This window comes from Sylvia atricapilla, chromosome 3 (genome assembly GCF_009819655.1).
Source record: "Sylvia atricapilla isolate bSylAtr1 chromosome 3, bSylAtr1.pri, whole genome shotgun sequence".
NCBI lineage: Eukaryota > Metazoa > Chordata > Aves > Passeriformes > Sylviidae > Sylvia > Sylvia atricapilla.
In genome coordinates this window covers 15,588,887-15,599,810 of record NC_089142.1, presented here as the reverse complement: position 1 = coordinate 15,599,810, position 10,924 = coordinate 15,588,887, and the positions used below count along the sequence as shown (strand labels likewise).

The 10,924-nt window shown below is 49.4% G+C and overlaps 1 protein-coding gene across 1 annotated transcript; it reads left to right on the top strand.

Annotated features, from left to right (window-relative positions):
- The first annotated feature begins 7,835 nt into the window (after positions 1-7,835).
- On the top strand, positions 7,836-9,913 carry ID2 (inhibitor of DNA binding 2). The gene is made up of 3 exons (XM_066314827.1): positions 7,836-8,283; positions 8,522-8,586; positions 9,268-9,913. Exons 1-2 carry the CDS (start codon positions 7,936-7,938, stop codon positions 8,576-8,578), a joined length of 405 nt encoding a protein of 134 aa, XP_066170924.1. The 5' UTR covers positions 7,836-7,935; the 3' UTR covers positions 8,579-8,586; positions 9,268-9,913.
- The last annotated feature ends 1,011 nt before the right edge of the window (positions 9,914-10,924 follow it).

Genomic DNA, 10,924 nt, shown 5'->3' with positions numbered 1-10,924 from the left:
CAAGTCAGGCTTCTGGCTGAAATTGGTTATCTGGCTCCTGCTGAGAACTGATGGCGAGCAACGGCCCCCAGCGAGGAGATTCACTCGATCCTGAGAGAGGTGTCAGATGGGCACAGAATGAATCACTCTGCAGGTGTCTCTTGTTCTCTCTTCCCACCGACTGTAGAGAGATGAGACATAAAACCTCTAAATAGCTAAGATAAGGTAAGATGAACCTCACCCTCAAGAATCGGTGAGTCTGCCAGGCCAGCAGGCCCAGACTTCAGGCTTCTTGCCATCCAGGAGATGCCTTTACCCCTGAGCTACAGTGTTAGGCTCCCTCTTGTTTATAATGCCTCTGGCCCTCTGAAATTTGCATCTGTTTCTTTACTGTGGCAAGCTTGAACAGGATGGGTGGGTGTCCTCCACCTTAGCCTTATCTCTGGTCGTTAGGGTTGCTTTGCAAGCAGGAGGGAGTTTATATCACCTCTGATGAGGAGAACATTGAATCTGCATCACTCACTTCCAGGACAAGTGCTCTCATGAGAAAAATTGCTTATGAGAAAGCAGCAGTTCTTTTCCTTCTTTGCCCCTGAACTTTCCGGCAGCTCCAGCTGCTGCTCCTTGTGCTAAGCTCCATGCTGTCAGTGTGCATTTAACCATGACTCGTGCACACCTCCTGGACCAGGCCTCTCCAGAGATTTAGACACATACCTATTTTGTGTGTCCCAGGTGGGTTTATGGAGGCAACAGTCACTAAGAAAGTCAGCTTAACCTAGATAATGTTCATTCTGGGCCAATAAAGAAGCGAAGTTTTAACAGCCCAGGAAACTTCACTAGAAGTCTCGTGGTTCAACAGGACTCGTGAGGGTGCAGATGCATTTGGGATGCTGTCCACACATTTTGTTAAACTGCACTTCCAATATTCAAACCCTGAGTGGAATTAGGCTTTCCTGACCATAATTTTTTCCCTACATTAGGTAAAAAGGACTGAGAATGCTGTGGGTCCCGTGTTGACATAACCTATAACAATAGCTTTGGAAAAGTTAAATTAGTACTGCCTGCTTAATATTACAAAGCTTTCCCACCATGGAACTGAGGTATTCTTCCTGAAGACAACAGCAAGGCCAGATTAACCAACAATTAGATGCCAGTTGCAGAACAGACTCAATTTCTCCTCCATGTTCATTAAACATTGTTATTATTGAGGAAAAACAAAATAAACAGAGCATACTACATAAACACACTTATACTTGAAATTATCATAATTTTACAATTTGGGAGTGAAGTGGGGTGTGTGTGCTTAAAACCATACTCTGAAGATCTGCAAAATCTTCTCCCATCAAGCCAATTCCCAATCCTCCCTTTTTTTTTCAGTGAAATTAAGCCAAGCGTTTTGTGATCTTATTCCCACAGGCCAGTACCTAAAGATCAAAATTGGGCCAAAGTGGGAGACTGAGGGGAGCTGGACCAGCCAGACAGACAAAATTAACGAAAGAATAAGCTCATTTTTTACTCCTTGGTTTATTCCTTATTGCATGTGATGTCCTGTCAGTAATCTGCTGCCTGGCCCCTTCTCCCTTTTCTATCCTGAATAGATTTTCCAGAGAATTGGTGGGGAGTGCAAAATCTGAAACATTTTAGACCTACATTAATTTAAAGGTATCACTAGAAAAGCTACACTAGATGAAAACCATCTGCTACATAAGCCATGCACTAATAAGTGAACTTGCTTGATCCCAGATTTTAGCATGCTAAGTTAGAGAGCCACCTAAATGGTTCACTATAAGCACTGATAGAGGATTATATATAACTTAATTAAAACATGGATGTTGCATTAATAAAATAGTAAAAGATTTTAAAAAAGAAATGTATTTTGCTTTGAGTAAAAACATAAGAGATAATAGATGGATCTAATACACCTTATACCAGCAGAACTTACTATGTCAGAGAGATGCTGCTCTCAGAAAGATTTCACAGCAATTTTCTTCAAGTAGAATCAGGTAAGCAATAGCCCTTTGCAGACAGAAGTTTATGTAGCAAAGCCTTCAGGGCACTGGTCCTACTTACAAAAAAGATAAATCCTACAAAACAGAAATAAACATTAGAACTAAAGCATCTGCATTTGGATTTGATATAAATGCTGCAGCAAAACCATGCAATTCACATGGAAACACCCCTCTTTGCAGGGTGGTGCCGGAAAACACAGTTTGAGTAAAAGTCATTTTACTGCACAGCAGCAGTTTAGGAATATGATCATAAAATGATACACATGTCAAAACAGAATCCAAACAAAGGCCTGGCCTTCCTATAGCCCAACACTTCTAGCCAAAATAGAGATGTCTCAAAAAAATGAAAAAACATTTATGTTTTGCCAAAATACTTCCAAAGCATCCCAAAAACACACGGCTTGGGATTAACAGCAGCAAATGAGAGATGCTTAAAAGCGAGGATGAAGGGAATGATACTGTGCAAAAGCAACTTTCTTCAAAAGCACAATGAGGAAAGAGGAAAAGAGATCTTAAAAGTTGGCAGATCTGCGGCATTTGCAAATACCAGAAAACAATGGGGCTGGGAAACGGGTCTCGGAGAAGGTGTGTGCATATGTTCCTTGAAGCAGCGGCCGGAGGGGCTCGGAGCGGGGTGGGTGGAAACGGTGGGCAGGGCATTCTCGTGCCCAGGAAAGGACCCGGAGGCGAGGGAGCCGTGGTGCCAGCCCCGCTGCCCCAAAGGCGCTGCCGGCAGGGCGGGACGCTAGGAGCCCTGCCAGGGGCAGCACGGAGGTGCCGGGAAGCAGGACTCCTGCTCCCAACAGCGCAGCTGTTCGCGGAGCGCCGCGGGAGCGCGGAGATGTCACCCTGCCGCTGCGGCTCCGGGGCTGCCCACGCAGACGGAGTGCGCCGGGGCCCCGCTCCCCGGGCGAGGGGCACAGCAGCGCTGTCCCACGCACGGCAGCCGCGCTCCGCGGGGCCGGGCACGGGTGACACCGACTGCGGTGGCACACGCACGACACGCGCGAGGCGTGGGACAGTGGCCGCAGCCGCGCCCCTGCCAGCCGGGTCTGCAGCGCTAGGGTCGGGGGCACGGAGAGGGGCTGCTGCCGGCACGGCAACAAGTGGGGAGCAGGGAAAAGTAGAAGGGGAAAAAAAAAAAAAAAAAAAAAAAAAAAACAAAAAAAAAACGAAAAAAAAAAGTCCCTTTCCCCCAAGGCAGCTGTGGAGTGCGCTGAAACCCCCTTTTAGGCACAATCAGCCCCGAGCATCTGGGCAAGGATGAGGTGGGTGCAAAGTGCACGGGGAGGAAATGTGTCAGCTGCAGCATCCGAGAGCAGCGGAGCAAGCTCAGACGGGAAATGAGCTTGCGAAGTGCACCCGACAAGATGATCGTGGGGATAAGTTGCTTCTATGGAAACTGCAGCCCGATGAACCAAAAAACAGTTTGATGGCAAAGTTTTAGCAGGAGCCGGCTCATGCCTGGTTTCAGCTACATTCCCCACCCCCTGAAGAAAAAAAAAAATGAAGAAAAAGCTTCACAATGTGTTTCTTGTTACTGACAAAAAAAAAAAAAAAAAAAAAAAAAAAAAAAAAAGGAAAAAAATGGGGACACAGGTTTTTTCCTGTATGGGCCACATCATATTAAGCTGTAAGTTTAGTTCTGGACAAACAATCTCTTGTTGCATCTCTGGGATGGAGGTTAATGAATTCCCACAGATGATGTTGGCCAAACAGTGGTCGGCTTGTGACTTGATTTCCAGCATCATGATGTGAGGGGATCAGTATAGAAAAGCACTTTGAAGGGAAGAGGCTGCCTACAGCAGGATTGTTTCTACAAGCTAATTGTACTGAGTGCAGCTGCACAAAGCTGGATCAACAGTAATAGAAGGCGGCGCAGACTTCCTGACGCCAGCCCCGCAGAGCTCCCACCAACAGCCTGGCAATTCCAGATTGTTTTCCAGACCTTATCTCTCCCCCAAGTTTTTTTTTTTTTTCTTCTTCTTCTTCTTTCGCCTTTTTTTTTTCTTTTAATTTTGTGACCGGAACAAAAGTAACAGGAAAATCCTTTGTGAAAGTAGAAAATGCTGTTACAGATCGGTGCCTTTCGCAGAAGTTGTAACTAAATATTTTGCATGCATTACTCTCCCTCCCGCTCAAAAGAAAGAGAGAAAGAAAGGGGAAAAAAAAAAAAAAGCCAACCTTCAAACTTCTACAACTTTGAATGAATTGGAAACGTGAGGCAAACAAAAGGGAGCGGGTAGTTAAAAGCGGCCGGGTTTAGCGAGAAATTTTACCTGGTACACTGAAAACTCCTGTATCAAAACATATTTGGACACCCCGCTTGGACAGGCTGGATGGTGTCAATGACTTGGAACCGGGCCAATTTTAACAGATTTTTTTTTTTAGTCTTGTTTGATGGCTTAAATACGCGGTAATTAAAGCTATTTACATTATTACTGGATGTTTTAGATAGATTTCATTAGAGGCAGGGGACAGGCCCGCGGAGGAACGCGCCGATCCCCAAGGGTCCTGCCTCGCACACGCACCGGGGGGAACCTGGCCGGGGGGTGACAGGGACTGTGTGACCCTGGGGCTGGGCTGAGGAGAACTTCAGAGCCGAAAGAAGAGGCAGCCTTAAAAAAAAAAAAAAAAAAAAAAAAAAAAAAAAAAAGTGAAAACTTGGTGGGTTTTTTTTTTTTTGTTTTTTTTTTTTTGGGGGGGGGGGGCGAAGGGGTGCGGCAGGACCGAACCCCCACCCTTTACCCCACATGGGAGCCTGGCCAGCGCGGCCCACTCCTGCCCGCCCGGGTCGGGGCAACCCGGCCCCGCAGGGCTGGGCAGCCCGGCTGAGGGGCGCCGCCACCTTTTCCCCCCTCGTCCCTCCGCGATTTTGCCCCTTTTACACTTTTCCTCTCTCCTTTCCGCGGGCGCCCCCCCCTCCCGCCTTCCCACATTCCCTCGTCCTCCCCCCGCGGCCTGGCGGGGCGTCCGGCGGCGGCCCCCGCTGCAGGTGCGCCCGGGAGGGGGAAGCGGGGCCGGGCCGCCGCCGCGGGCGCAGCCCCGGTCGCCATGGCAGCCGCCTGAGCGGCGCCGCCGGGCCCGGGCGGCGCGGGCGGGGGGGGCGGCGGCGAGGGGCTGATGTCACGGGGCTGGCGCCGCGCAGTCCGGGCCGGCCCCGGGCGCGGGGCGGGGCGCGGGGGGGGACGGCGCCCCCGGGGCGGCCGCGCTCCCGTCGCCGCTCCGCGCACCCAGCGCCGCCGCGGGCTGGCGCCGGGCGGGGGGAAACCAGCGCGCCCGCGGAGCGCGGCCCCGGGTTTGTGATCCCGGGGGCGCGGAGGAGAAAGCGGCGCTTTGTGGCGGCGATTCCTCACAGATGTTGGCGGCGGCGGCGGCGTTTCGGGGCCGGGAACCGGCTGTAAAAGTCCCGGCTGAAAACTAAGAGGCGGACGCGGTGCTCCCGAGGCACTCGGAGCTGCCTGGGACGGGTCCTGGAAAAGCCCCCGAGGAGTAGCTCGCAGCCCCCCACCCCGCTGGTTTCGGGCTCTCCCCCTGCCCTCGCCGGGCAGCGGGACCGCCGCGGCTGCGACACCGCTCGTGTCAGAGCGCAGGAACTCCCTAATCTATAGCGAGCCGCTGCCAAAGCTTTCAGTGGTAAAACAGCAGAATTGAGGGAATTAAATGTTACGGAAAGCCACTTCAGCCGCTCTCCTGGGGGAAGCGGAGCCTGGCTGCTCGCCGGCTCTACTTCGCGTGCAGAAGGCGCACATGACAGTCATTTGATGACAGAGCAAATAGCCAGGTTAGCCTCTCCACACAACTTCCCGGTGTTCGAAAAAGCCTGCTAAGCCCTTGGTGCGGAAAACCGAAAGCAGTAATACGGGCTCCTCTGCAGCGCCCGGCCGGCCGGTGCTGCTGCGCTGTCCAAGAACGACCAACAGTGATGGGAAAAGCATGAACATATTTACGTTGGCTATTATTACACCAAAATCGCTCAACATTTCTTCCACTGGTGCCTTCGTTAGACAGAAACGCAAGCATGTTGCAGGACCAAAACCTGTAGGTTTGACCTTTAGGTTTGACCTGTGAGTTTGACCTGCACGTCAAGTACCACCACCAATTGGTATCTCAGAGGTGTAAGGGTTGAAGTCGCCCTAAGTCGTAATTTTAAGTAAGTCGTTAATTGGCAGGGTGTTTTTTTTATTATTATTTACTCTCTGTAACTGCACTGAACAGTGTACTTGTCTTCCTATCAGATTGAATGTCGAGATTCACTTTCACCCTTCGCGTTTCAAAACGCGTTGAACTGTGTTCCTGTCAGCCTCGGCACCGCCTCCAGTCCACCCCGGAGAACAGCCCCGGGACAAACACCCTGATGTGACAATCACCAAAGTGCCCTGTTAAAAGAATAGCCAACCACCAGGCCAGGAATGCCACGTTAATTGGAAAAAAACCTGATGTGGCTCTTCGCAGCTTTGTCTCCAAGTGTCCGTAATGTTCTTCTCTCACAGCCCCGACCCCCTTCGTGTAGCTATGCAACAAAGGCGCAGATAAATCCAGTATTTGTCTGCTTTTTATATTTATGATTGGCAGCACAATCCTCACTGATTTTATGGATGTATGCGTTTACTACGGGTTTTGTTTGCAATGAACACTAACGTGCTTTGAGCATCTCTATGGTTTTACATTAGAAAATTGCTGCGATTTGTGGAGAATTTCATTTATATTAGTTGTGTATATATGTTCACGCTTTCGTAAGTTGAACTTTGCTTAGGTGTGGAAGGGAAGGTGGAAGCTATGTCCGTTTGTTAAACGGTAGCCGGTAGCATAAGCAAAATATAGGATAATACAATGGAACTAAACTTAAAAAAATAATCAAAGTCACTTCTCCAGCTCAACAAAACAAAACAGAAAAAACCCGAAAACTTCTTCCTCTGGAATGTTTCTGGAAGATGTTTCATTGGCTGCAACCAAAAGCTGCTAAAAGTACAGCGTGTAGTAAGCATTTGCATTTGTCACCAGAAACAATCTATGCATAATTAATGGTAGTACTGTGTCAGGAGCACTGATAGGGCGCAGATGAGCAGCCTTTCAAGGGTAATACATGTAAATGCACTTCCAGTATGCAGATTTGCTTAATGATCTCCAATTAATAGCATCATCTGAAGTAGCCCTGTTCTCAGGAAGCAGGGCGCTAGGAGTGACGCCTGCCTGGCTGGTGGGGTGCTCAATGTCCCGTTCTCACCAGGACGGAAAGTTGCAGTGGGGTTTATTAGGTGTATTTTATCTTTAATCTTGATTTATTTCATTCCTACTTACAGCCGCAGCCTACAGCGCTGGCTGCAAACCCGGCCATTGACTTTCGCTGCCGTGCGCTAAGTGGGGACATGCAAACACCGCCGGGATGCTCCAATTCACGGTGACCCGGGGAAGGCTCAGCCCTCGCCACCAGTCGCTGCAGCGGGAACTGCGCGTTCCGCACCGCGCTCCTGGCGCGGCGCCGCCAGCCCCGCACACCGCTGGGAGCCCGCGCAGAGAGCGGGGTGCGGCGGAGGGCCGGGAGGGAAGAGGGGGCTCGGGGGGACGCCTGAGGGCCGGGAGGGAAGAGGGGGCTCGGGGGGACGCCTGAGGGCCGGGGGTACACCGAGATACCGCCCCAGACCCGCGCGGGCCCGCACAGCCCCGAGCACTATTTACTCCCTCAGCTGTGCGCGCGGCCACGCCCCCCGCTGCCATTGGCTGTCCGGGCGGAAGGCCCCACCAGTGAGGGCGCCCCGCGGTGATGGACGTGCCGGCGGCCACCAATGGCGGTGAGCGCGGGCCGGGCCCGGCCGCGGCCGCCGTATAAGAGCGGCCGCGGAGCCCCGACCCTCAGTGCGAGCTCCGGCAGCGTCAGAGCAGTATCGCTGCGCTCCCCAGGCTCCAGCCCGCCAGCCCGAATCGCGCTCTCCGTCCGCCTGCCAGCATGAAAGCCTTCAGCCCGGTGCGGTCCGTCAGGAAAACCGGCCTCTCGGAGCACAACCTGGGCATCTCCCGGAGCAAGACCCCCGTGGATGATCCCATGAGCCTGCTGTACAACATGAACGACTGCTACTCCAAGCTGAAGGAGCTGGTGCCCAGCATCCCGCAGAATAAGAAAGTGAGCAAGATGGAAATCTTGCAGCACGTCATCGACTACATCCTCGACCTGCAGATCGCCTTGGACTCGCACCCTAGCATCGTCAGCCTGCACCACCAGAGACCCGGGCAGAACCCTTCCTCCAGAACTCCTCTGACCACCCTCAACACAGACATCAGCATCCTCTCGCTACAGGTAAGAGCATCCCCCGCGCCCCGGCGCGCCGCCGAGCCTGGGCCGGGCTCTCGGGCGGCGTTCTGGTGTCCCCATGGCGGGTGGCGGGTGACAGCGCCCGCGGTGCGCTCCCTCTCCCGCGGCGGGCTGCCGCCGGACAAGCCGCGGGGGAAGCGCTGCGGGAGCCGGGACAATCCGCTCTCGCCTCCCGGGGACTGCTCGGCCACCTCGCCCTTACCCTGCCCTTGTTCTCTCGCAGGCGTCCGAGTTCCCCTCAGAGCTCATGTCAAGCGACAGCAAAGCACTTTGTGGCTGAATCAAACGGTGAGTGCACTGCGCCTTTTCCCTAAACTTCGGGTTAAAAACTGCCTCCCCGGGGAATGGGAGGCGTGATGGCGAGGGCTAAAAATAGGTCCTAAAAGTTGATTAGGAGATGCCTTTGTAATCAGTAAGAAATGAGACTAATAACTGAGTCTTGAGGTCCTAAGTGTGTGTGTGTGTGTTGTGTCGCTAAGGTTCTCCCAGCAGCACAGACTCCTCTGATCCTGCTCTCTGCTTAATGCAAATTCTTATCTGTTCTTGGAGCCTTAACTTCCTGGGCCAAAGTGACTGATTAAGTTGGGAATCTTGGCACAATTCCTTGAATTCTGTGATGTGGGATTGTCTGCGCTATCAGTTAAATAAGCGACTGCTTTTAATCAAATAATTGCTCTAAGAGGCAGACTGGCGCCTCTGAACATTGCGTTTACAGAGATCTAAATAAAGATTGGACTGAGAATCCTCTTTCTAGCCTTTCCCTGGAGTGTATGTTATTTTTATGTTCAATTTGTGCTCTTGAGAGCGAGTGTGTGAGCGTCTATGTGTTGCATCTGGACGCCAGGGTTTGCCCAATCTCTGAGTGTTTGGTTAAATGTTCAAACTGTGGCTTCCTCTCTGGCGCCAGTCTGTCCGGATCTCTGCCCTGTTAGCATTCTCCTAAATATGCCTCTTTTCAATCTCTTGCAGGTGTTCCACTGATGAGATTTTTTTTTTTCTTTTGCACAAGAAAATGTCTACAGGATTTTTTTTTTTTTTTGAGGTGCTGAATTTATTTTTCAGCTGTATCTGGAGGGGGAAATCCACGTTCAATAAAAAGGACCTTTTAAAATTAATTAAGAAGAAAAAAAATCAAGATTGATCTTTATCCCCACCCCATTTTTCAACTTGGACTGAACCTAGTTATTTATGAAGAGACTCTTAAATACCCTTTCCCTAGTTGGAAGGCTTCCTTTATATACTATTCCCAACGTGGGGAGCGAAACAAAAATCTCACAAGGAGTTGCCCATTTTAAAGCAGACTTTGCCTTTTTTCCAAAGGTGGAGCGTGAGTACCAGAAGGATCCAGTGTTCAGTTTTTTAGGAAAGTCTGTGGTCAGAAATTACCTTTTTGACACAAACCTAGGACTGAATGCTGTGTATATATTTATATATAAATATATATATATGAGTGAAACCTTGTGAACTCTTTAATTAGAGTTTTCTTGTATAGTGGCAGAAATATATATTTCTGCAAAAAGTGTAATGATGTACTTAATCATGCTAAACTTTTTATAAAAGTTTAGTTGTAAACTTAACCCTTTTTATACAAAATAAATCAAGTGTGTTTCTTGAACTGATTGCTTGCTTTATTCTTTGGGGACCAACTGTTTGCTGGCTTTGATTTGTGTTGTTTTTGTTGTTGGGTTTTTTTTTTAATACTTATACATTGTTATGAATTTATCAAGTAAAAATTCAAATATGTAGAGACTATAAAGAATAAAATTACCTGAAGTGAATGATTCTTGTAACTTGGAAAATCTTATTTGAGTGTATATTGCAGTCTTCTAAGTCATCTGCCTGTAAACAGTGTGAAAGGAACTAGAAAAGGAATTTATTACACAAGGGATGCTATTGACAAAAGTGCTTGGAAATGTACAAAAGCAGTTAATCCTGAGGCATTCCCATGGAGTGTCGCCTTTTCTCTTCCCTCCTACCCCTCTGAATGATTCAGTTCGGGGTAGTAATGGCCCAGATCTGTTAATTTGTGCTTAGAATAATCACTCAGAATTAAGGGTTGTGGGTGGTTATTAGTGCCCCAACTATTAAATTTCTCTAAAAAGGCTTTGAGTGTGAGAGTTGGTGATGCGTTAACATGGGATCTAGAATGATGAAGTGACTGTTGCCTTTCCTCACTGGAATTTTCATGCTTCCATGCAATATTTCAATGAAATGGGCTTTCTAATCAGTTGCAGCAGCTTCTCCATATGACTAAGATACTGAGAATTGAGTTAAATCGCTGTTGTGTTACTGATTAAACTTTGGCTGCTCCTACAGGGACTTTCTCCATAAGAATTAAATTAAATTTGAAATAGGAGTCTAAATTCCCGAAAGCCAGAAACGGTTTGTTTCTTCTTTCTCTTCTGCCCTCAGAAGTGATGCAGTGTCCCTTATTATTCCAGGGACACTTACTGTACCCTATGGAACCACTGTACATTAAATATGTGTAGTTGTCATAAAGCAGTGGATGTGGGAACTGCGCCTTATCAGATGACATTCTAATTTAAGCGCACGCATAAACTTCCCCGAAATGAGAAGTTAAATTGTGGGTCCTACTTGGGAATTTTAAGAGAGTCACTTGTAACCT

Excerpts from the sequence above, each read along its gene's own strand:
- ID2 (XM_066314827.1), top strand. The coding sequence starts at position 7,936 with ATGAAAGCCTTCAGCCCGGTGCGGTCCGTCAGGAAAACCGGCCTCTCG. Across the intron at positions 8,284-8,521 it reads TCAGCATCCTCTCGCTACAG|GCGTCCGAGTTCCCCTCAGA; the intron begins GTAAGAGCATCC and ends GTTCTCTCGCAG.